Here is a 26,280-nt window from a genome sequence, read left to right as displayed (position 1 = left end):
GGACAGGGGTAGAGATGGGGCAGTAGGGTTCCCACCTTCTCTGGAAAAAAATACCGGCCTTCCTATATATTTAGTGTTTTTCCCTATTAATAACATTGGGATGAACCATCATTTTCACAGGCCAGGTGGCAACCCTATGGGGCAGAGATGGGACAGGTCTGGGAGTCCCAATTGTCAGTGGAATTCCAAGTACACAGAGGCCCAAACAGCCTCCCATCAGCCCACTATATAGTCACTTTCTATGGCAACTTACAGCATTTACCAGAACCCACAGATTTCCAGTCCAGTCCTGGTCAGGGGTAGAGAGAGAGCCTGGAGTGTTTGGGGTAAAAGGCTGCAGCTCTGTGGGGTGAATGGGCTGATTCGTGTCTGGGTCACTTTCTGCACTTGTGGGGTGAGAAGAGGCGATGCACTTGTAACTGTAACTGAGCTGCTCTCGATACGCCCGCCACATATAACTACAACTCCCAGCATCCCCAGCAGCGGGGCCGGGCGGAAGTACAAGTCAGTAGCATTACCCAGGCAGCACTGCAGCAGTAACACGTAGAATCACTTCCTCCGCTCGCGCCGTTCGCTTCTAAACACTTCCGGCAACACAGACGCATCCGGATGACGTATGAGAAGCGCGCCCGGCTGTTCCTATAGCAACAGAGACACAGGGGGTGGAAGTATTATTGGGAGGGAGGGGGAAGCAGAGTGGGGCAGTTACTGGGGGGAGAGGAGTAATTATGATGGAATCCCCCCTGTGTGTGTTTATGGGAGGTCACTGTATATTCAGCCCCCCAGTTGCACAAACTTCTCTCCCTTTGGCCCAGTGATTCCTGAGTGGCCCCTGAGCTGCTGAATATGAGAGAAATATCTGCCCTGGTGTTTCCCCCCATAGTATAGAGTCTCTGTGCTTCGCTTTGTACCACAGAATCTGGACTGAGAGTCAGAATAGGCCCTGGCATTTCAGCTACACAGAGACCCCAGCAGCCCAATAAATAGTGAGTGTCTATGGCAACTCCCAGCAGCCCCTGTGGCATTTGCCAGAACTCACAGATTGCCAGTCCAGCCCTGGTATGTACCAACGTGTTTATCTGAGACAAAACAGCAGCCAAATTCATGTGATGGATCCAGGGCTGGAACTAGGGGTCGGCAGTAGAGGCTCGTGACTTGGACGCAAAGTTTGGGGGCACCATGTACTTCATAAGCAGCCCACCCCTAGTCCAGCACTGAAACATTAGACCCCATCTCCTGTGCGCGAGGTTGGGAGCACGACGTGGCCGGCTCGGTTGCCCAATGAATAAAAATGAGTCTCTCGCTCTGGGACTTTTCACCTTTCAGTTGTGTGAGTGTTTGGTCTGTGAGTGTTTGGTCTGTGATTGTGAGTGTTTGGTCTGTGAGTGTGAGTGTTTGGTCTGTGAGTGTGAGTGTTTGGTCTGTGAGTGTTTGGTCTGTGAGTGTGAGTGCACAGGGGGTCAGGGAGTTTCAGCCAATGTAACATTCACAGCTGGCACATCTGATACCGTAACCTGCCAGACAAGTAGCACATTCTCATAGGGACCAACACGTTTCACCCCACCCGCAACCTTTTCATAGGGACCAACACGTTTCACCCACATTCTCATAGGGACCAACACATTTCACCCCCACCCACATTTTCATAGGGAGCAACGCCTTTCACCCTCCTCCTGCAACATTCTCATAAGGACCAACGCATTTCACCCCCACCCACAACATTTTCATAGGGACCAACGCGTTTCACCCACACTCACATTTTCATAGGGAGCAACGCCTTTCACCCTCCACCCGCAACATTCTCATAGGGACCAACTCATTTCACCCCCACTCACAACATTCTCATAGGGAGCAACGCCTTTCACCACACACGGAACTTTATTGAACAATAAATACGGTGACAAGGAGTCACATTCACTCTGATACAGTAAGTGCCTCGTCCAGGAAAACGACAAGTTTTATTTTAGCATTTAAAGATATTTATCCTTTTATCTCAAGTGCTCAGAACCGGCGATTGGATCTGCCTCATTTTTTTTTTGTTAAAGGGGGAACAGATAGTGGAGTTTCTAGGTTATATACAAAATATAATTATCTTTGTCTTCCATAAAACCTTCTATAAAATATATAATTATTAAATTAGTTGGGAAGAGATCGATGTGTTACATGAATAAGTCCGACATTCCCCCGTCGCCTCACACAGGGGGTTGCCCATTATGGTGGAGTCCTGTATAAGGCCACAAAAACTGCTGCAGTGAGGTCCAAGAGTCTCCCGTCCCCTCCGGAGCTCCCTCCTCTGGTCTCTGGTAGGAAAGTCCCATGAGGAAGCTCAGCAGCGCCGCCAGCAGGAAAACAACCACCACCGATATCACCACAGTCTTGTTCAGAGACAAAATGCAATTCTTCAGGTCAGACCCCCAGGAATGAACCCTGCCGTACCTGCACCACAACAGCAATGACCACAAATTATTTCCAAATTATCCCAATTCTTGTCTATTGAAGGCTCCCACACAGACCCTTGCCATTGGCCCAGCCATGTCTCCTTCTCCTTAGCAATTAGGAACAGGATTCAGCCAGGACAGGGGCACAAGCAGGGTTACAAAGAGGTGCATCATGATTGAAGCAAACCTCACATGCAGGATCAACTGTATAAACACAGAGTATTTCAAAGAAAACATAGGAGTTATATTGCCTTCTTGATTCATAGAGTATTTAGCCCAAGGAAAGGCATAGTGTGTTATTGGAGAACTACAACTCCCAGCATTCTCAGCCAAAGGTCATAGACAGACAAGAAACTTATGTTGCAATGACACTTCCCACTTACAGACTGCATGCTTGTGCGGGGGACGTTATTTCTAGGAAACTCGACTTCCTGGTGATGTCATCTTGTATATCCTCAGGGAACTCCTGGTTCACTTCATCTCTAGGGGACAAAGGAATATTTTAGGGAGAGACAGTGGGAGAGGCAGGAGAATTGTATAAAACAAATATACAGCAAGAATATAAAGAAACAGGGGCTGTTACTCTTGGATTGACTCCTCGTCAGTCGGATCGGGACGGGCGTAAGTGGTGGCGAAACGCTGCAGGTTCGGGCGATTCTCATTCGGCTTCGAGCCCATCAGTTTCCTGCGAGAAGTTTTAGAACTTTACACAGCGTCAGACGGAAGACGAACAGATTTCAGACTTGCTGAACTGCAGGCAGCTGTAGATACTCACAGAACTGGTTACTACTCAGATATTCTTTTCTAGGGATGCACCGAATCAACTATTTTGGATTCGGCCGAACCCCTGAATCCTTCACAAAAGATTCAGCCCAATACCAAACCAAACCCTAATTTGCATATGCAAATTAGGGGTGGGAAGGGGAAAAGTTTTTTTACTTCCTTGCTTTCTGACAAAGTCACGCATTTCCCTCCCCGCCCCTAATTTGCATATGCAAATTAGGATTCGGTTCGGCTGGGCGGAAGGATTCGGCCGAATCCAAATCCTGCTGAAAAAGGCCGAATCCCGAACTGAATCCTGGATTCAGTGCATCCCTATTTTTTTCCAAAAACGGTGCCACTTTGGAACCATTATTTGGTGGTGTCAATATCCGACGCCCCACCGTGGCCATATTTAAATGACAGATCTAAATACTCAAACCGCCAGTAGGTTAAGTGGGTTGAGGGTTCATTGATGGGAAAGCCAAGAGCCCTCCCCAAATCAAAAGCGGCAAGAATGCCATTTGCTTAGTTTTGCCCAATATCGTAATCCGATTAAACCCTAACTCACCAGCTGTTTGATCTTTTGTGGAATTTTCCATCTATTTTATCTCCTCCAAATGGTTCCTGAGAAAAGAATGGGGGAGTCAGTATTGGCTGTTACCCCAATGTGTAGATATTGCAAAGGCAGCACTGTTGGTCCACCCAATATCCACACATGCCAAGTGTACCACCAGAGCTTACCATCACCATGCTGCGGGTATAAGCCGGCATACTGACTCTCCTAAGAGACGACGGCTGAAAAGGGAAGACAAAATGCAGCTTTTAATCAGTTGTGTGACTGCTGGGGGCAATTGCACAGCACGATGGAGACTGGGGGTGAGTCAGAACGGCTCTGGGTACTTTGGGAATGACACAGAATTACCTTTGCGGGTAAAGACGACGACAACTTTTCATCTGAAAACAAAAGACACAAATACACAGTCTTTACAGTTGGGTTGAAAAAAAAGACCAAAGTCCAAGTCCAACAGGCTTGAATAACAGGCTATAGTGATGGCAGCCATCATTGCACTAATGAGCAGCTCCCAGCGGCTGGATTATCAGACGTATGTATCCCAACACCCACCTCGCTCAGCGGAGAAGCTGGACCGGTCGCTCTGATGGAGAAGTTCTCGGAGATCCTCCAGCTCGGCGTGCTCCTTGGCATACATTCTCTTCAGGTTCTCAACGTGTTGGATCATCACATCCACGGCCTTACTGACCCGGCTCTCCTACAGACACAGACAGACGTATGGGTCCCCACAGGCCCTTACACAGAGGGAACAGTAAGGGTTACTCTACACAAGACATACCTGGTGAATGGCCCCCAGCATCTCCGCTCGACTTGCCACTCGGGCTGTGTGAACACTGAGGAACTGCAGGGCCTTCTCCAACTTCTTCACTATCTCATGAGACTCGTTGTCCTCCTCACACAGGGGCACCAGGGCCTGACACACATCAGGTACCAACATCACTGCCATGCATCATTCTTATGGATACCCCAAAAACTCTAACTTCACCCACTAGGCTTTAAAATACTATTTAAATAGCAGCCAAGTTCACCACCCACCTCCCAATGAGTCCCACCTTACCTCCAGCAGTTTGGTGCAACCTGTAAGCTCCTTTTTCAGATTCTCTTCCGCTAAATCACGAGACCTTTCCTCCAGCCGCAGCCGCTTGTCTAGTGTGAACAGGTCACATTTAAATCCAAGCGACAGGCGCAGAAATTCAGTCTTGGCATGGGAATAAAAAAAAGAAATCACAGAACCCCTCAGTGACTTCTAATATTCTTATTTACAGTAGGGGGTACTTTATCCCTTAGAATACATTAGGGTGTACATTATCCCTTATAATACATGAGTGATACTCAGAGTTCCCTGTATAACTCAGCCTGCAGCCTTGTGCCTTTATATGGTCACAGAACAACCCCTCAGTGACTTCTAATATCCTTATCATTTACAGTAGGGGGTACATTATCCCTTATAATACATGAGTGATACTCAGAGTTCCCTGTATAACTCAGCCTGCAGCCTTGTGCCTTTATATGGTCACAGAACAACCCCTCAGTGACTTCTAATATCCTTATCATTTACAGTAGGGGGTACATTATCCCTTATAATACATGAGTGATACTCAGAGTTCCCTGTATAACTCAGCCTGCAGCCTTGTGCCTTTATATGGTCACAGAACAACCCCTCAGTGACTTCTAATATCCTTATCATTTACAGTAGGGGGTACATTATCCCTTATAATACATGAGTGATACTCAGAGTTCCCTGTATAACTCAGCCTGCAGCCTTGTGCCTTTATATGGTCACAGAACAACCCCTCAGTGACTTCTAATATCCTTATCATTTACAGTAGGGGGTACATTATCCCTTATAATACATGAGTGATACTCAGAGTTCCCTGTATAACTCAGCCTGCAGCCTTGTGCCTTTATATGGCCATAGAACAACCCCTCAGTGACTTCTAATATCCTTATCATTTACAGTAGGGGGTACATTATCCCTTATAATACATAAGTGATACTCAGAGTTCCCTGTATAACTCAGCCTGCAGCCTTGTGTCTTTATATGGTCACAGAACAACCCCTCAGTGACTTCTAATATCCTTATCATTTACAGTAGGGGGTACATTATCCCTTATAATACATGAGTGATACTCAGAGTTCCCTGTATAACTCAGCCTGCAGCCTTGTGCCTTTATATGGTCACAGAACAACCCCTCAGTGACTTCTAATATCCTTATCATTTACAGTAGGGGGTACATTATCCCTTATAATACATGAGTGATACTCAGAGTTCCCTATATAACTCAGCCTGCAGCCTTGTGCCTTTATATGGCCATAGAACAACCCCTCAGTGACTTCTAATATCCTTATCATTTACAGTAGGGGGTACATTATCCCTTATAATACATGAGTGATACCCAGAGTTCCCTGTATAACTCAGCCTGCAGCCTTGTGTCTTTATATGGTCACAGAACAACCCCTCAGTGACTTCTAATATCCTTATCATTTACAGTAGGGGGTACATCATCATATATAGAACTCACCTCCATCTCCTTTTGGTTATTGGTAAAGGGTCTATAAGAAGAAAACAATATACAGTTAAGAGAAAACCAGCAGTGAGGGTTAAATGAAGACAAACCAATAGAAAACCTACGTATTTTCCCCCAGTGGGTCAGTGGGTGAGTTGGATGGAAGAGGCTCGGGGAGAGAATTTGCTATAAAATAAGGAGAATTGGGTTATTATTATTGACAGTATCACAGGACTATCAGGTGCAAATAACTGCTGTGTAGGTCACAGCTTCTTCTCTTCATACTGGGGTAAGTGGGGCATCAGGACAGTTGTTGTATAATAATTCCCCTCCCCTTAGATGGGGGCCTCTGTCTGTATGGCCAGGGCCCCTCATATCTACCTGCAGGCAGTAACTTTATTCCTCTCCCATTCAGACAATCAAAAAAAAACAGGGCAGGTTGCTAGCGTGAGTAACCCTAACAACCAGACAGCACAATTGGAGAAAGACATAATTCTCATAGAACCATGTACTATAGTGCTGGCGCCTTTGGATCAGAACCTGCAAGGGCAGCAGTTTATTCACCTTCCTGGTCTGCAGGTCCCATTGGGAACCCCCCAGCTTTCGCTTCTTCATCCTCCTCCTGTCGACAGAAAGAGGAACAAGGAAAATGTCAGTTATTGTTCTGCAAAAAGCGACAATTGGAGGGTGGGCAGTTGGGCAAAGTTCTACCCGAGATCCTCAGCCCAATAAACTCCTACATATAGCAGCACCCCTTAAATGCCACCCAGGGAGTCTGAACCTTAAAAAGTCTGTTAGAGACCATTTTATTTTTGCCTCCTTCTGCCGTGTGGGCCCCCAGCTTAGTAACAATTTCACGGAGAAGAGGGTAGTTCTACACATTGATAACGCCTGGTTGTGAGGTTTAGCAAAATGTAACCCCCCACCCCATCATCTCTGGAAGAACTGGAGTTAAAATCCAAGAGGATATTAAGCCTTCAATTCCCTTGTTCTCTTTATGGACCCTTGAAATATGTGGTGCAAAGGTCTGGGTGGGATCTGAGACCAACTCAAGCTTTTATACCTCCGTGATAATTCCTACCATCCAATGAGGTGGACCTTCTTCCAATGTCCCTGGGAGTCTACAGATTGCCAGTCCTGGTCCAACTGGACTCAATGTAATCACCAGCATCACAAGATCTGTGCCCTATCAAGCCAGCATGGCACCATCATGTTGGAACTGGAGTCGGGCAACACCAAGCTCAAGTAAAGGATCGTGATGGTGTGAGGGGAGATGACCTTTCTTAGTATTTCTTAATGTTTCAGGGGGGGTTCTCTATGGAAAAGCTGTCTGGGCACCTGAACTGAAAGCAGAGAAGGGGCATGTACCCCAGGGCAAGTTGCCATTAGTACTGCTCAGTGGTCAACAGCACTGCCCAATAAGCAAATCAAATGTGCCTGGGAGAACGTAAAGATGCTGGTGGTGAGGACTACTTACCAACACGGGTTCTTCTACCAAAGAGCTTCGCCCAATTTCACTCTGTGGCCCTGAAAGACACACACACACCCCAACAAATTGTACAACATGGATCCAGCGCATAAATAAAGTCCAGTGCAATGAAATCTAACGCAACTGTTTTGGATGCTGGCAGATCCGACTGACCAGAAGATCCCTATGGGTGCCAAAGCCAAGATCAATGCCTGGTTGCCCATTACCTTCAGTAGCAGAGGCCTCTGCTGATTCCACTGCTTCATGTTTTACTGGAGGTTCCTCTGACCCAACAGCACCCGTCTCCATTATGAACTGCTCGTTATCTGGTTCTGGGGAGAAAATTTTTTTGGCTTTCAGAAACTGAATAATTTCTTTATATATAAAAGCTTTGTGCTTAGCTTTGCCTTTAAACAGCAGTTAAGTGCATTCCCTTATCTCACAATTTTCAGTTCTGACCCAAACAATAAAATAATAATAGGAAGAGCTTGAGATTGGACGGCCCATACCTGATGGAATGAGGGTGTAATCCACAGCAGTAGTGGGGGCGTTGGGGGCAACCTGGGAATTCAGGACAATGCTGCTGCCAGAGAGGTTGGAAAAAAAACAAGAGTCAAAAATATTGCAAAAAAAAAAAAAATTAAATAAAACCCAGTAAAATTCTGTATATCTGACCTGGTTTTGGGGTCCCCCAACTGATGCTCAGCTGTGCTCCCCTGCTCAAGGAAATGGACAGGTTTAATAGGGGGTTTGGGATCAGCGCAAAGACAACAAAGCTGCTCTAAAGGAGTAGTAGGCTCATGGCACCTGAAAACAGCAGAGAATGCCCCCACCCCGTGCCCCAAGGGGCATTAAGTGTTGGATAATATCAGCTTGACAGAAGAACCAGGAAGGATCCATCTCATTCCCCGAGTGCAGGGAAAACTGGAAATGATTTCGGAGTTTTGTGTTCAGCTTCGTCTGAAACCCCAACAGGATCATCACGTCCCCCGTCCGGCTCCAGAACCATTTCCCTGCGTTCCTATGGCACTGGGGGATAAGCCCAATGGCTCTTTGTCAACAAAATATTGCACTTGGGGTGTTGGAAAGAACCCAAAAACTGGTAGATCAGTGATAAAAATGTGCAAGATGCCCACCCTGTGCCCTTAAATCCATTGGCACCACAGAGAGGGGCCCGTTTGTAGCAGAGCAATTGTATACAATGTTACACTCCGAGAGTCTGTATCAGATACAATGTTACACATGAAGAGTCTGTATCAGATACAATGTTACAATACGATATTACACACGGAGAGTCTATCAGATATAATGTCACACATGGAGAGTCTATCGGATACAATGTTACACATGGAGAGTCTGTATCAGATACAATGTTACACATGGAGAGAGTCTGTATCAGATACAATGTATCACACTGGGAATTCTCTGTAGGGCCCATACACTGAGCTGCTCATTTGCCCCTCTGCTCGTTATGACTTTGCCCTTAGTGCCCCAGAGCCCTAGTGAGCAGTGGGGCCTTTACAGGACTCCCCGTGCCCCCCACCCCAGCAGAGAACGTGAGAACGTAACAATAACAACTCCCTGCTGCTTTACATACAGACCCGTGTGGCCACCAGAATTTCCCTAAAGGCAAATAGGAACCTGCACTTCTCTGTTCTGCCATGAGCCCCTCCCCCCATCACAGGGAAACGATAAATCAACAACTTCCTACCCCCCCCCAAATGCAAATCCCCCTCTATGTTCCCGTAATGAGCCAAACAGTCATCAGAACCAGAGAGGGAACACAAACCCAATGCAAATCCCCTTGGCTCATTTGAATCAGTATCAAGTATATATTTATCTGGGGCTGCTGTATACAGCGCTCATGTACAACAGCCAATCATGTAGCTCAAGTCTCTTCTCCTCCTCCAGGACTGTTTGTTGGATTCTGCTACATGGGGCCCCTTACAATAGGAATAGACACTAAAGGACTTATATTCATTATAGTCATCATGAGCAGCTGGAGGGCCACACCTGGACATTTATGTAACATCCCTTGACCAAAAGGGGACCAGAAAGCAAACTGGCAACGAAGCAAAAGCCAAAACACATTTTAAGGTTAACTTCCCCTTTAAATTGAACAATATCCTTGCATAGAAAATGTACTAGCTGGGGTTAATAGAAGATCAGCTTTATTTTTGGCCCCATCTCTGGCAGTGAGAGAGTTAATCATCCCTCTGATTCCACCGATGGAATTTGTGTATTTCCAGCTCAGGCCGTTGTGACTCAATGAAGAAAGTATGGGCGGCAATGGATTAACCTATCATAACATTTATATTAGACACATGTTGCACTAATCACCACTGCATTTGCCCCCGACCTCCCAGAATGCCCAGCGTCGCCTCACACCATCAACACCCACCCAGGGGCCAATCAAAAGGGTGAAAAGGGAAATGAAGACCAACTGCAAAGTGTAGTCACATATTGAGAGTTAAACATAAAAGGTTAAAACATCACAGAAACCATTTGGTTCAAAACAAAGACAAACTTAGCCCGACCTTATCCAAAGCTTTGGGACTGGATACAATGAACAAAGTGTCATTACTATACTGAGAACACCACATGGCTATACCCCCCCCCCCCACACATTCACTTCTGATTCATCACCACAGAAAAAACTAAAAAATCTGATCGGATTCCAGTGAGTTTGGCCTAAATACAAACAAGGAAGAGAAAATTACTCAAACTTCCTGTATTCGATAATTCTTTTTCTGTAATGGCAAAAGCCTAAAATAGATTCCTACTGAAATGTACATCCTATTTATCTACTGAATTATATATAGGGGGAGTGTATTTCCTGGTACTCGTGTGACTGTCTCTACTTCCTTTGCACGGGGGAGTGTATTTCCTGGTACTCATGTGACTGTCTCTACTTCCTTTGCACAGGGGAGTGTATTTCCTGGTACTCCTGTGACTGTCTCTACTTCCTTTGCACGGGGGAGTGTATTTCCTGGTACTCGTGTGACTGTCTCTACTTCCTTTGCACGGGGGAGTGTATTTCCTGGTACTCGTGTGACTGTCTCTACTTCCTTTGCACGGGGGAGTGTATTTCCTGGTACTCGTGTGACTGTCTCTACTTCCTTTGCACGGGGGAGTGTATTTCCTGGTACTCATGTGACTGTCTCTACTTCCTTTGCACAGGGGTGTGTATTTCCTGTTACTCGTGTGACTGTCTCTACTTCCTTTGCACGGGGGAGTGTATTTCCTGGTACTCGTGTGACTGTCTCTACTTCCTTTGCACGGGGGAGTGTATTTCCTGGTACTCGTGTGACTGTCTCTACTTCCTTTGCACGGGGGAGTGTATTTCCTGGTACTCGTGTGACTGTCTCTACTTCCTTTGCACGGGGGAGTGTATTTCCTGGTACTCGTGTGACTGTCTCTACTTCCTTTGCACAGGGAGTGTATTTCCTGGTACTTCGTGTGACTGTCTCTACTTCCTTTGCACGGGGGAGTGTATTTCCTGGTACTCGTGTGACTGTCTCTACTTCCTTTGCACGGGGGAGTGTATTTCCTGGTACTCGTGTGACTGTCTCTACTTCCTTTGCACGGGGGAGTGTATTTCCTGGTACTCGTGTGACTGTCTCTACTTCCTTTGCACAGGGAGTGTATTTCCTGGTACTCGTGTGACTGTCTCTACTTCCTTTGCACGGGGGAGTGTATTTCCTGGTACTCGTGTGACTGTCTCTACTTCCTTTGCACGGGGGAGTGTATTTCCTGGTACTCGTGTGACTGTCTCTACTTCCTTTGCACGGGGGAGTGTATTTCCTGGTACTCGTGTGACTGTCTCTACTTCCTTTGCACGGGGGAGTGTATTTCCTGGTACTCGTGTGACTGTCTCTACTTCCTTTGCACAGGGAGTGTATTTCCTGGTACTCGTGTGACTGTCTCTACTTCCTTTGCACGGGGGAGTGTATTTCCTGGTACTCGTGTGACTGTCTCTACTTCCTTTGCACGGGGGAGTGTATTTCCTGGTACTCGTGTGACTGTCTCTACTTCCTTTGCACGGGGGAGTGTATTTCCTGGTACTCCTGTGACTGTCTCTACTTCCTTTGCACGGGGGAGTGTATTTCCTGGTACTCATGTGACTGTCTCTACTTCCTATGTGGCAAACAAGCAGCAGTAGTCTCTTGCTTTATCGCAGATGTAGCTACACACTGAGGGGCTGTAGCATAAGACGTTGCTGAACTATACACAACATTTACATTCATGTTGCACAGAGCCGAGGGCTTAGCTTTCCCACATCTGTAGTGTGTACAAGTGACAGGAAAGTGGAAACATCATCCCGGGGGAATGGAAAGATTGTGAAGCTCCATGGGGATCTGGGCCAACATTTACTTGAGGTTAAAATCCTGAGCCCACGCCAGCAGCACCCGTCACTAACGCACAGACCGACGCTCAAACACCAACATAGAAACTCCAAGGAAAGAAATGATCAGTTTTATATCCCCTTTGTCATATATAGAACCTTGGGTCCTGGCTCTGTATTCATTCACTCCTGCTACTTTGTTTCAAGAGTCAGAACTAGTGATGGGCGAATTTATTCGCCATGCGCGAATTCGCGGCGAATTTGCGCGATTCGCGCCGAGCGAATAAATTCGCGAAACGCCCGCGAAAATTCGCGGTAAAAATTCGCCGGCGTCAAAAAAAAATTTTTTTTTTCGAAAAAGTCGCCGGCGTCAAAAACGGGCGCCGGCGCAAAAAACGGGCGCCGGCGTCGGAAAAACGGGCGCCGGCGTCAAAAACGGGCGACGGCGTCAAAAACGAGACGCCGGCGCCGTTTCGCGAATTTTTCGCCGTTTCGCGAATTTCGCGCGAAATTCGCGAATTTTTCGGCGAAGCGAAACGGCGCAAATTCGCCCATCACTAGTCAGAACCAGAGAACAGAGAGTGACAGACACTTCACTTAGGAGCAACTAAATTTACATAACTATAAACCCAACGGGATTAACCCCCTAAACAAAATAACAGGCCATTGGGTCTGACACTTGCGAAACGTTACCTGTGGGAAAGGAAGATCCATGGAAAGAGCATCAGAATAATCCACATCCGTCTGAACCTCCCGAGACACAGAACTGCCCCTGTTGGGAGGAAATTTTATTGTAAGAAAAAGTAATAGGTGGACATACTGCATAATGTAACTGCTGTTATAGAGCATAGTATTATATCTGGCACTGAATATACACTAACAATTAGTATTCCCTGTACTAAGCACAATTCAGCAGGAACAGTCCCCTAAGTTTGCTCATAGTCTGTACAGAGAGATCCCATAAAACTATGGCAGCATAGGTATTCCCTGTACTAAGCACAATTCAGCAGGAACAGCCCCTAAGTTTGCTCATAGTCTGTACAGAGAGATCCCATAAAACTATGGTACATAGGTATTCCCTGTACTAAGCACAATTCAGCAGGAACAGTCCCTAAGTTTGCTCATAGTCTGTACAGAGAGATCCCATAAAACTATGGCAGCATAGGTATTCCCTGTACTAAGCACAATTCAGCAGGAACAGTCCCTAAGTTTGCTCATAGCCCTAAATTGCTCTTTAACAGTCATTGGACTAAGTTAAGTAAAGGAAAATAATTTCAGCTTTGCAACAAAAACAAACTCTCGCACGTATTGCCTTTTATAGAAATGTACAATAAATTTGGAGGGGGCACCAGACCCCGTTTACCTCTGACTCAACCCCCCCCTCCCCTTAGATTTAAGGTCACACAATGTCCAGACTCACTTGTTTAGATTCACAGAATCCCCCTCTGACGTTGCAGTTTTATGGACTTCCCGGTGTCTGGCGCTTTCACATTTGCTCTGATTTCTGGATCCGAAACGAGAAAAATTCCGCACCCCGAGTCTCGGATACAACTGTAATATCTCCAGAGTCAGTGCGTCTGTATAGGGAATAGAGATGTCGCGAACTGTTCGCCGGCGAACTTGTTCGCGCGAACATCGGGTGTTCGCGCTCGCCGGAAGTTCGCGAACGTCGCGCGACGTTCGCCATTTTGGGTTCGCCATTGTTGGCGCTTTTTTTTGCCCTCTCACCCCAGACCAGCAGGTACATGGCAGCCAATCAGGAAGCTCTCCCCTGGACCACTCCCCTTCCCTATAAAAACCGAAGCCCTGCAGCGTTTTTTCACTCTGCCTGTGTGTGCTGAAGAGATAGTGTAGGGAGAGAGCTGCTGCCTGTTAGTGATTTCAGGGACAGTTGAAAGTTTGCTGGCTAGTAATCGTTTTGATACTGCTCTGTTATTGGAGGGACAGAAGTCTGCAGGGGTTTGAGGGACATTTAAGCTTAGGTAGCTTTGCTGGCTAGTAATCTACCTTCTACTGCAGTGCTCTGTATGTAGCTGCAGTGGGCAGCTGTCCTGCTTCTGATCTCATCTGCTGACTGCTGCAATAACAGTAGTCCTTGTAAGGACTGCTTTTATTTATTTTTTTGTTGTTTTACTACTACTACTACTACTACTACTATAAGAGCCCAGTGCTATTAGTCTAGCAGTGTTGGGGAGTGGGACTGGTGTGCTAATCTGCTGCTCCTAGTAGTTCAGCAGCACCAACTTTAATTTTTTTTTTTAATATTCATTTTTTTTTATTTTACTTTTTTTTATTTTACTACCGCTGTAGTAGTGTATAAGTTGACCTTTTAGGCATTATTTGCCCTGTAGGCATTATTTGCACACTGTTTTCTTCAACCCGCCATCGAGCTGTGTGACCTTGTTCACATTCTGTCTAAATATCCATAATATTACCGTCTCCAGAAAAAACACCGGAGTCACTTTTTTCAAGCAGCCATAATATATTTTACGTAATGGCGAAAAATGACTATTTTCAGCATTTATATGGCATATTTTTTCTGGCAACTGTGCTTCAGTGGCTGCGTCCAAAAAAACTGGGCAAACAATGCCTACAAGGTCAACGTATGGCAGTTGTTTAAAGAGAACAGTAGATTACTAGCCAGCAAAGCTACCTAAGCTAAAATGTCCCTCAAATCCCTGCAGAGTTCTGTCCCTACAATACAGAGCAGTATCAAGCAGATTACTAGCCAGCAAAGTTACTATCATCTGTCCCTGAAATCACTAACAGCTCTCCCCCTACACTATCTCTTCCAAGCACACACAGGCAGATTTTTCAGATACATTTTTGCCCTTGATCCCCCTCTGGCATGCCACTGTCCAGGTCGTTGCACCCTTTAAACAACTTTAAAATCATTTTTCTGGCCAGAAATGTCTTTTCTAGATGTTAAAGTTCGCCTTCCCATTGAAGTCTATGGGGTTCGCGAACCGTTCGCGAACCGCTCGCATTTTTGCGCAAGTTCGCGAATATGTTCGCGAACTTTTTTTCCGACGTTCGCTACATCCCTAATAGGGAATAATATCCATCTATATATTATACACTTACATTATGTGCATATATGATATGGGGGTGACAGAGGAAAGATGGGGGGCTGTGCCTATATATTATACACTTACATTATGTGCATATATGATATGGGGGTGACAGGGGAAAGATGGGGGGCTGTGCCTATATATTATACACTTACATTATGTGCATATATGATATGGGGGTGACAGGGGAAAGATGGGGGTCTGTGCCTATATATTATACACTTACATTATGTGCATATATGATATGGGGGTGACAGAGGAAAGATGGGGGGCTGTGCCTATATATTATACACTTACATTATGTGCATATATGATATGGGGGTGACAGAGGAAAGATGGGGGGCTGTGCCTATATATTATACACTTACATTATGTGCATATATGATATGGGGGTGACAGAGGAAAGATGGGGGGCTGTGCCTATATATTATACACTTACATTATGTGCATATATGATATGGGGGTGACAGGGGAAAGATGGGGGGCTGTGCCTATATATTATACACTTACATTATGTGCATATATGATATGGGGGTGACAGGGGAAAGATGGGGGGCTGTGCCTATATATTATACACTTACATTATGTGCATATATGATATGGGGGTGACAGGGGAAAGATGGGGGGCTGTGCCTATATATTATACACTTACATTATGTGCATATATGATATAGGGGTGACAGGGGAAAGATGGGGGGCTGTGCCTATATATTATACACTTACATTATGTGCATATATGATATGGGGGTGACAGGGGAAAGATGGGGGGCTGTGCCTATATATTATACACTTACATTATGTGCATATATGATATGGGGGTGACAGGGGAAAGATGGGGGGCTGTGCTATATATTATACACTTACATTATGTGCATATATGATATGGGGGTGACAGGGGAAAGATGGGGGGGGCTGTGCCTATATATTATACACTTATATTACTGGGGTCACTTACCTAGCAGGAGGGTATATACACACAGTGGGGGAGCATCACGACTGCTTTTGGGGGTTTGGACCAAACAATTTGCCTCTTGGATACAGAATCTCTCGCAGATACATTTGTGCTGAAATAAAAGATGATTAATAAGTTGTAGGACATAAGGGCAGATATAAAGGGCAGGTGGGGGTTGGTATAAGGGGGGGGGGAAGATGATATAGGGGGGCAGGCAGTGCATCTGACTTCACATCCCCAGTTACAGAGGAGTTATTTCGGGCATCTCAGAGGTTCCAGGTGGTGCTTGTTACCACTATGTCTCGCGCGTCTCCAAGTTCTGGGGCAGCTCCAGGTCTGATCCATTTAGTTCAGGACAGGGGAGGAGTCTGTTTATGTCCCATTAGAATTAGATCCAACTCTGCAATTAAAGGACTGGAAAGAAACCTGTGCACCCACCTTTTCCCCCCTTCCACCCTGGGGCTCCACATCACAAGGGGGGGCACTGGTCTCTTCCACTGGGTTCTGATCCGAGCAGTTCTGGGGGGAAAAGGTTTTGGTGGTTGGGATTCAGCCAACGCACATTTGATCTCCAAAATTCAGGAAATCTCAGAAAAAGAAATGTTGCGGTGTCTCATTGCCCAACTCCCCAGAAACTGACCCGATCCCCCAACTCTGAGCCCCAATAAAGGAAATATTTGGTACCTGACAGAGGAGAGCGCAGAGTTGCCCTTTAAACAGTTTCTCCTGGAGGGATTGGATGGATTCTGCAAGAAGACAAAGCAGCGAGGGGTAAATAGAGGATTTGGGTGAGAGGAACGAGCCAACCCTGCCTGGAGGAGGATCCCCTCTTAACCCTTTCCTCTGACAATGTGGGAGGGGCCTCTAGAGACTGGAGAAAAGGGGAAGGAAAAGATACAGAGAGAGCAGGGGAAACGGTTAAAAAGGAAATTCTAGATTTGCCTACAGAATATACAGAGACAGGCCGTGTCAGGATCAAAGTTTCAATACAAAGTGTCGCCTGGGGACACAATTATGTATTTAAAAGTTCAGTGGTTTTGTTTCCTGTGCCACTCAACTCCCAACTGTGCTGCAACTGAGCCTTCTGATCCTGAGTGTGCCATAAAGCAAGTCAGTGCTGCTGTGTTACTTCAGAAAGGCAGTAGCTGCAGTCATGAGTACAAAGAAATATACTCCCCCCCGCACAAAGGAAGTAGAGACAGTCACATGAGTACCAGGAAATACACTCCCCTGTGCAAAGGAAGTAGAGACAGTCACACGAGTACCAGGAAATGCACTCCCCTGTGCAAAGGAAGTAGAGACAGTCACACGAGTACCAGGAAATACACTCCCCCGTGCAAAGGAAGTAGAGACAGTCACACGAGTACCAGGAAATACACTCCCCTGTGCAAAGGAAGTAGAGACAGTCACATGAGTACCAGGAAATACACTCCCCCGTGCAAAGGAAGCAGAGACAGTCACACGAGTACCAGGAAATACACTCCCCCGTGCAAAGGAAGCAGAGACAGTCACACGAGTACCAGGAAATACACTCCCCCGTGCAAAGGAAGTAGAGACAGTCACATGAGTACCAGGAAATACACTCCCCCGTGTAAAGGAAGTAGAGACAGTCACACGAGTACCAGGAAATACACTCCCCCGTGCAAAGGAAGTAGAGACAGTCACATGAGTACCAGGAAATACACTCCCCCGTGCAAAGGAAGTAGAGACAGTCACACGAGTACCAGGAAATACACTCCCCCGTGCAAAGGAAGTAGAGACAGTCACATGAGTACCAGGAAATACACTCCCCCGTGCAAAGGAAGTAGAGACAGTCACACGAGTACAAGGAAATACACTCCCCTGTGCAAAGGAAGTAGAGACAGTCACACGAGTACCAGGAAATACACTCCCCGTGCAAAGGAAGTAGAGACAGTCACACGAGTACCAGGAAATACACTCCCCCGTGCAACGAGTACCAGGAAATACACTCCCCCGTGCAAAGGAAGTAGAGACAGTCACACGAGTACCAGGAAATACACTCCCCCGTGCAAAGGAAGTAGAGACAGTCACACAAGTACCAGGAAATACACTCCCCCGTGCAAAGGAAGTAGAGACAGTCACACGAGTACCAGGAAATACACTCCCCCGTGCAAAGGAAGTAGAGACAGTCACACGAGTACCAGGAAATACACACAGTCACACACTTACTTTGCTGTTTGGTGCAGTTGTGCTGGAGGAGCTGACAGTTGGCATTTAGTGAGTCTCTCGCTGCCAGCAAGTCTCTGTACATTCGCCTCCTCCAGTTGCCCGGTCAGAGTCTGGTTCTGCACCCGCACATCACCGAGTATTCCCTGCAACTCACCCACCTGGGCACAACAGCATAACATTGGCACCCACCCTATACCAGGTCACTGGATCGAGGCAAACTGAATGCACCAATGTCCCCCGACATTGGGATCATCATCTTCCGAAGTGAAAGTGTTAAAAAGACCAATTGCAACTTGCTTTAAAAATTCATTACCTGCTCCAAACTAAATGATGTTAATTACAAAGGGAGCTTCACATTTAAAGGGGCCTTAACATTTGATTTGGGTGGAAAACCCCGATACCTTCTCTGTGAAATCCTCTTCCCCGAGGACGACTTCTCTGAGCCTCTGAGTGACGGCCTCTGTTTTGCCCTCGGCCTCCTCCTGCCTCTGTCTCGCCGTCTCCAGCTCATTAAACCTGCCGGCAACAAGATAGAGACACCACAGACCAATGGCATTTTCTCACAACTCCCTGCACCTCTACTGTTTGTCTTTACTTTACACCAATCAACAATAAGCCTAGGGGCCCCTTAGTCTTGGAAGGAACCCCATTATTGTAAGTTAGTCCTTGAGTGGGGGGGAAGGCAGAGAATATAATTTGCTGCACTCACTAGGCCAGATTTGTAGCATCACAGCTCTGAATAGGATTTCCTGTAATACAACAAACCCACAGCAGCAATGCCACCCTGTATCCATATATGGGCGTTTATACCTGGCCGACAGCTCTTTCCTCATGTGAACCTGTTCTGTTTTCAGTCGCCGGAGACTCCCTGCGACCTTCACAAACTCCTTATCCATCGACTCGCGGTGCTTCTCCAGTTGCCTCAGTTTGTGGCTCCAGCTTCTGCGCTTCTCCCTCAGGTCGGCCTTTATGGTCTGTGGGGGGAGAGATAAAGCCCCTGAGCACAGAGTCAAAGGGAAAGACTCACGGACTGACAGACTAACCTGCCTCCCTGGGGTTATAATGCTCCAGGCACTGCTGTCTTAGGGTGACAATGTGCTTTATTCAAATACAAGTGGACTTCTGATGCTCCAGTACCATCTCCTGTCGTGTTGTAACATGTCTGCGGGTTTATAATGCTCAGATTATGTCCTGGTGAGATGTATACAAGGTGGGGGTTATGTGTGTGCCATCTCCTGCCATACTGTATGCAGCCTGGGGGTTCTAATGCTTAGAGTCATGTGCTGCTGCTGCTGCATTCTGTAGTGTGGCCTCTAGTGGCCATAATAATCATTGCAGTAATCTGTGCCGGAGAGGGGTTTTATACTAACAGTGCAGACAGACACAATGACAGTTACACAGAACTATAAACCCAGTGAGAATGAGGAATGAATGGATATTGGGAAGTTGTATCAGGAGTCAGAGGCAGCAGTGCAGAGAAAGGGACAGACACAATGACAGTTACACAGAACTATAAACCCAGTGAGAATGAGGAATGAATGGATATTGGGAAGTTGTATCAGGAGTCAGAAGCAGCAGTGCAGAGAAGAGAAAGGGACAGACACAATGACAGTTACACAGAACTATAAACCCAGTGAGAATGAGGAATGAATGGATATTGGGAAGTTGTATCAGGAGTCAGAAGCAGCAGTGCAGAGAAAGGGACAGACACAATGACAGTTACACAGAACTATAAACCCAGTGAGAATGAGGAATGAATGGATATTGGGAAGTTGTATCAGGAGTCAGAAGCAGCAGTGCAGAGAAGAGAAAGGGACAGACACAATGACAGTTACACAGAACTATAAACCCAGTGAGAATGAGGAATGAATGGATATTGGGAAGTTGTATCAGGAGTCAGAAGCAGCAGTGCAGAGAAGAGAAAGGGACAGACACAATGACAGTTACACAGAAATCCCTTTAGGGACAAAACTGAACCCCTAAATAGAGACAGAGCTAACAAATAGGCGAGACATAGACAGATAATTAGTTATTCTTCCAATTCTCTGATCTTTCCAGGGCCCCAGAATTTACTTTAGAATTCAAAACACCATAAATCCTCCCCTTGCCAAACCCACTGAATGTGCAGCAGCTCTGCCCAATGTCCAACTCCTTCTGGGATGTAGAACCCCTGGGAGTTCCACTTCTGTTGCCGTAGATCATCCTCATGGCTTGTTTAACTGAATCCTTACCTCCAGCATCTTCCCCGGCAAATCCTTAGCATCCGTGTCCAACTCAATCAGGCGCTGCAGAGACACCAGTACCAGATCCGCCATCCCACGCGTGTCCTCCTGCTGCAAGAACAAGTACCCAGAACATTCCATCTCTGTATATTTGTATTTATACATATGGGAGGAGGTGCCATATTGATTCCCTTAGACAGTACAGTATGAGGGTATAGCTTATTGTGTGCCCAGAACATTCCTTCTCTGTATATTTGTATTTATACATATGGGAGGAGGAGGTGCCATATTGATTCCCTTAGACAGTACAGTATGAGGGTATAGCTTATTGTGTGCCCAGAACATTCCTTCTCTGTATATTTGTATTTATACATATGGGAGGAGGAGGTGCCATATTGATTCCCTTAGACAGTACAGTATGAGGGTATAGCTTATTGTGTGCCCAGAACATTCCTTCTCTGTATATTTGTATTTATACATATGGGAGGAGGAGGTGCCATATTGATTCCCTTAGACAGTACAGTATGAGGGTATAGCTTATTGTGTGCCCAGATCATTCCTTGAGCTGTTCATGTTCATCTTCATCTCCTCCAGCTCCACCTTTAAGACCCTGGCTCTGGTTATGGCCTGCTGGGAACTGAAACATCAGTGGACAGGGTTGAAGAGAACTTCCTTTATATATCCCGCCCCCCAGTGATGTCACAGATTGAAAGGGAGCCTGAACAGCTTGTTAGACAGGCTTTATAGGCCAGAAATGGCCAATGGAAGTATTGGGTGCCTCACCTCTTCCACTGATTGTACAGCTCCTCGTTCTCCTCCAGAAGCCAATGGTTGGCCTCCTCCAGGCCCTCATTGGTGGCCTTCAGCTTGGCCTGTTGTTTCTGCAGCTTCTGGTTATTGTACTGCAGATCAGCCACGCACGTGATCAGGTCCGAAGTCTCCCTACGGAACCAGAGACAATGGGGAGCTCAGAAGGTGCAGGGAGTCCCAGCAATGGTACGGCTAGTAACCCCAGTGTATCATCATATTGGCCACTTACAGGTCTCCTATGGAGATGTCACCCCCAAAAGCCTCCAGGCTCCCCGACGTGATGTTCATGGTGCCAGAAATCCTCCTCACTAAACAAAACCAGCAGACAGAGGGTTAATGGAGCAGCCCCTCCCCCAGATATGGAATCATTAATACAACATTCACTTTCCTACCTGCAAGGAGACTCTCCCGCAGCTTAAACATCGACTCCTCAGGCCCCAGGGCCGATTCCTTCATTTTATTAGTTTCAGTTCTGGGGAAGCAGAGACATTAAAAGGTTCATAGACTGATCTTCTAGTTCTAGTGTTGCCCCCTGCTGGTTGGCTAAATGGATTGCCGGGATGCTTTTTCAGTGATCTGATTGGCTGGTGCCCTGCCCCTCGGGATTCTGGGTAACAGGTGGGGTGTAAACCATAGTGTGAATGGAACCAGATAGTTTACTTACCCGTTGTTCCTGCAGTCATCGATCCATTCCTTCATGATGGCGTGATAGGTCTCTAGATCCAAGGAAATGTCCTGCTTCTCTGGGTCCAGCATGTCACACAGTTCATCCAGTCCACTGTCCTCAGAGCCACGGCTTGTCGTGTGCCGCAGATAATCCACAATCTTGGACACAGCAACTTTACCTGTTAGTGCAGACCGGTAAGTCAGACACCATGGTCTGTGTGTGAGAAATGTCCCAAGCATTGGGCTCGTGGAAGGAGTCAGAACGTGATCCAAACTACAGAAAGAACCCACAGAAACCCTCTCTCCATACTGACCTCGGTGATCTGAATCACAGGCATGGAAGATACTGTCCAGCAAGTCCTCCTCACAGATTAGACTCACCTCCGACGCATTCTCTGCTTTGTGCTCTACAGGGGCCGGAAGCCTACAGTGGGTTAGAGGAGGGACAGCACCACTCCGTCAATGGAATAGAATGCTGGTTTTTGAGGTTGGGCAAAGAAGAAACTTGTCTGGGGCCCCCACTTAATTCAAAATTACTTGGTCCAGGCCCCCCCCTTGAAGGCCAACCCTTGGGCCAGTAACTTTTCCACCTTTGGGCCAGGCTCCCCCCACCCTTGAAGGCCAACCCTTGGGCCAGGCCTCCCACCCTTGAAGGCCAACCCTTAAGCCAGGCACCCCCCACCCTTGAAGGCCAACCCTTAAGCCAGTGACCCCCCCACCCTTGAAGGCCAACCCTTAAACCAGGGACCCCCCCACCCTTGAAGGCCAACCCTTAACCCAGGGACCCCCCCACCCTTGAAGGCCAACCCTTAAGCCAGGGACCCCCCACCCTTGAAGGCCAACCCTTTGGCCAGGGACCCCCCTACCCTCGAAAGTCAACCCTTGGGCCCTGCCCATTTTGTTCCTACCTCCAGTCTCACTCAACGAAAGCCTCTTGACCACCGGCGACTGGAGGGTGATGATTTCTGATTTCCTATCTGCAAAGTAGAAACTGGGGGTGGAGGGGATGGACGGCTCTTCCAGCAAAATGCTCTTATACTGAGCACTGGGAATGGCAGACTGGGAGAATTTAAACTGGAGGTCCCCAGCATAGACAACTGGAGTGGAGCAGCTCTGAGACTTTGCTGACCAGATCTTTTTGTTGTTGTCCTTCACAGTCAGGTTGATGGTTTAGGAGGCATTGCCCAATGGGGAATCATTTTGTGCCACGGCTCGTAAACAAGGAGAGGCCAAATTGTGCCCTGGAGAGAAGACGTGTCCCCCTGGACTAGAGAGGCTCCCCAGTCCCCAGTTCCTTATCAGGGATCTTTACAGTCCGGTTCTTCAGCACCTCCTCCAGGTTCTTCTTGGTGTTGGACTGGGGGCTGTCAAAGTTGCGGGACTGAAATTTGGGGATCTGCAGGTTGGGGTTAGAGTCCTGATCCCTCATTTGAATGGTCTTGATCTTGCGGCAGATGCTGTCAACCGGGTTGTGGCGCTTGGTCGCCGACCCACAATCAGTCATTTTTGTCTTTTTCTGTTGGTAAAATGATTAAATCTAGAATGGAAAAATACCAATAAAACACTGATGGCATTATAATGACTAACTAATAAATGTTAATAATAACCAGTACCGGGTCGGACCCCAGACGTTGTGCTGGTCGGGTTCCAGTAAGTCTTCAATAATCAGGATTCTGAGCTGCTATAGGCTAATGAGACCACTAGGGGGCGAGGTTGTTTTAGCTGCTGCCCAGCAGGTCTTATAGGGTTTTTGTTTTTTATTGAAAACTTTACAATATGAACATGATTTAGACTAAAATTACAATAACATTACACCAAGTAGGAAGAGAAGTTTCCTGTCTATAGGGACAGGGCAATAAAGATCAGATTTATCATTGGCAAGGACATCATTTTATAGGGCGAGGGCACTGTTACCCCATTTTAGAATAAGGGGCTGATAAACCAATATCTTCAGTTTTATCCAGTCTAGATCCATTAGAAACATGTGACCAGAGACTAAAAAGGAACCAAAAACACTTTAAATTGTAGCCTTACAGAGCATTTGTTTTGTTTTGTCTGATGGGGTCAGTGACCCCAATTTGAAAGCTGGAAAGAATCGGAACTAGTTCATTCAGGCCAAGAACCAGGATGGATAATCCTCAATAGCAATGTGCCCTCCGTCCCACCAGTTGTCTCTCCCAATAACCCCCCCCTGCTGGAGGTGATGTAGGAGCCAAGAGAACTGGATCCCTCTGTATTGATCATTGGGATTTATATAATGCACATATTCCAGCAGGAGACTTCCCCTTTAAAGCTGCATTGCATTTGCACAATGTCGTTATTTGTAACCCCAGGAGCAACACTCTAATTGCAACTCATCATCATTTGCTACTGACCAACATCATATTTGGAAAGTCGTACAGACAGAGTTGCAGTTGGTCACAGAAGAGGTTCCAGACCTGTTCAGTATTCATTGGATTTGTAGCTGGAAACCGGCAGCAGCTCAGGCTCCATTTCTAGAATTCCCTATAGGGACAGTCTGTGTTGCAACTTGTAGCCCATGTGGCTTGCCCCATACAAAGCAATAGAAGCTGTTAATTTAATCAGATCAGGGCCTCAGCACCCATGGGTGTCATAATTCACTACTAGTAGCTGAAAGTGGTTGTTAACTTTTAGTATGTTATAGAATGGCTAATTTTCAATTGATCTTCATTTTTTCTTTTTTTATAGTTTTTGAAATTATTTGCTTCTGACTCTTTCCAGCTTTCAAATGGGGGTCACTGACCCCATCTAAAAAACAAATCCTCTTTAAGTCTAAACATTTACTGTTACAGCTACTTTTATTTTTATTCCTCATCTTTCTATTCAGGCCTCTCCTATTCATATTCCAGTCTCTTATTCAAATCAATGCATGGTTGCTAGGGGAATTTGGACCCTAGCAACCAGATGGCTGAAACTGTAAACTGGAGAGCTGACGAATAAAAAGCTAAATAAGTCAAAAACAACAAATAATAAACAAATGAAAACCAATTGCAAATTGTCTCAGTATATCCCTCATGATTTAAAGCTGCAGAACCCCTTTAAGTGGCTGTCCACTAGGGGGCATCTCTGCTAATGGACATGAAATTGCCTGTGACACAGTATCTTCTGGTTGTGCTGGGGGGTATTGCTGGGGGGTATTGTTGGCTACATGACTTTCCCCCTCCAGGCCACATGCCCTCTCTGCCCCCCATCATCCACGGGCTACTGCTTCCCCAAGTTCATTCAGTTTGTGCACCTTTTCTCTCCAGCCTGCTGTATGGTTACTGGGGTCGCTGACTACTTAATCACATGAGGAGTCCAGTTATATCAGTAATGTAGCAGCTCACTGCATGTTATAAAGGGGGTGTAATAAAAGCGGGATGAGTAGGGCCCTGCTGCAAGGAATGGGGTACAGTTGCCCTTTACTTGAGGGCCGGGGGCTCCTTGTGACTGCAGAATGGACTGTCTGGGCTGGAACAGAACTGCCTCGACTCACTGGAGCTTTGACAGTGGTTGGGAAGGTTCCGACAATTGGATCAGGATAGAGTTACATTGTATCCAGTTCTGTTGGGAAGTTACATTGTATCCGGTTCTGTTGGGAAGTTACATTGTATCCGGTTCTGTTGGGAAATTACATTGTATACGGTTCTGTTGGGAAGTTTCATTGTATCCGGTTCTGTTGGGAAGTTACATTGTATCTGGTTCTGTTGGGAAGTTACATTGTATCCGGTTCTGTTGGGAAATTACATTGTATACGGTTCTGTTGGGAAGTTTCATTGTATGCGGTTCTGTTGGGAAGTTACATTGTATCTGGTTCTGTTGGGAAGTTACATTGTATCCGGTTCTGTTGGGAAATTACATTGTATACGGTTCTGTTGGGAAGTTATATTGTATCTGGTTCTGCTGAGAAGTTACATTGTATCCGGTTCTGTTGGGAAGTTACATTGTATCCGGTTCTGTTGGGAAATTACATTGTATACGGTTCTGTTGGGAAGTTTCATTGTATCCGGTTCTGTTGGGAAGTTACATTGTATCTGGTTCTGTTGGGAAGTTACATTGTATCCGGTTCTGTTGGGAAATTACATTGTATACGGTTATGTTGGGAAGTTACGCTGTATCCGGTTCTGTTGGGAAGTTACGTTGTATCCGGTTCTGTTGGGAAATTACATTGTATACGGTTCTGTTGGGAAGTTACATTGTATCCGGTTCTGTTGGGAAGTTACATAGTATCCGGTTCTGTTGGGAAATTACATTGTATACGGTTCTGTTGGGAAGTTA

The 26,280-nt window shown here is 46.4% G+C and overlaps 1 protein-coding gene across 1 annotated transcript; it reads right to left on the bottom strand.

The window, feature by feature from the left end:
* Positions 1-1,939: 1,939 nt before the first annotated feature.
* On the bottom strand, positions 1,940-23,648 carry irag2.S (inositol 1,4,5-triphosphate receptor associated 2 S homeolog). The gene is given in 34 exon segments (XM_018254728.2): positions 1,940-2,436; positions 2,822-2,920; positions 3,022-3,123; positions 3,769-3,824; positions 3,942-3,995; positions 4,123-4,154; positions 4,324-4,468; positions 4,550-4,684; positions 4,829-4,969; positions 6,294-6,324; positions 6,404-6,464; positions 6,843-6,900; positions 7,756-7,805; positions 7,974-8,078; positions 8,256-8,329; positions 8,422-8,462; positions 12,785-12,863; positions 13,512-13,668; positions 16,118-16,226; positions 16,553-16,633; positions 16,799-16,860; positions 18,305-18,378; positions 18,380-18,462; positions 18,706-18,820; positions 19,115-19,278; positions 20,536-20,637; positions 21,127-21,163; positions 21,310-21,468; positions 21,566-21,644; positions 21,729-21,808; positions 22,001-22,181; positions 22,317-22,409; positions 22,896-23,292; positions 23,294-23,648. Coding segments are annotated over 34 exon segments (3,693 nt in total). The 5' UTR covers positions 23,507-23,648; the 3' UTR covers positions 1,940-2,192.
* Between the last annotated feature and the right edge of the window lie 2,632 nt (positions 23,649-26,280).

Source organism: Xenopus laevis, chromosome 3S (genome assembly GCF_017654675.1).
Source record: "Xenopus laevis strain J_2021 chromosome 3S, Xenopus_laevis_v10.1, whole genome shotgun sequence".
Classification (NCBI taxonomy): Eukaryota; Metazoa; Chordata; class Amphibia; order Anura; family Pipidae; genus Xenopus; species Xenopus laevis.
The sequence above is the reverse complement of the archived record's forward strand: the minus strand, read 5'-3'. Positions and strand labels throughout refer to the sequence as shown.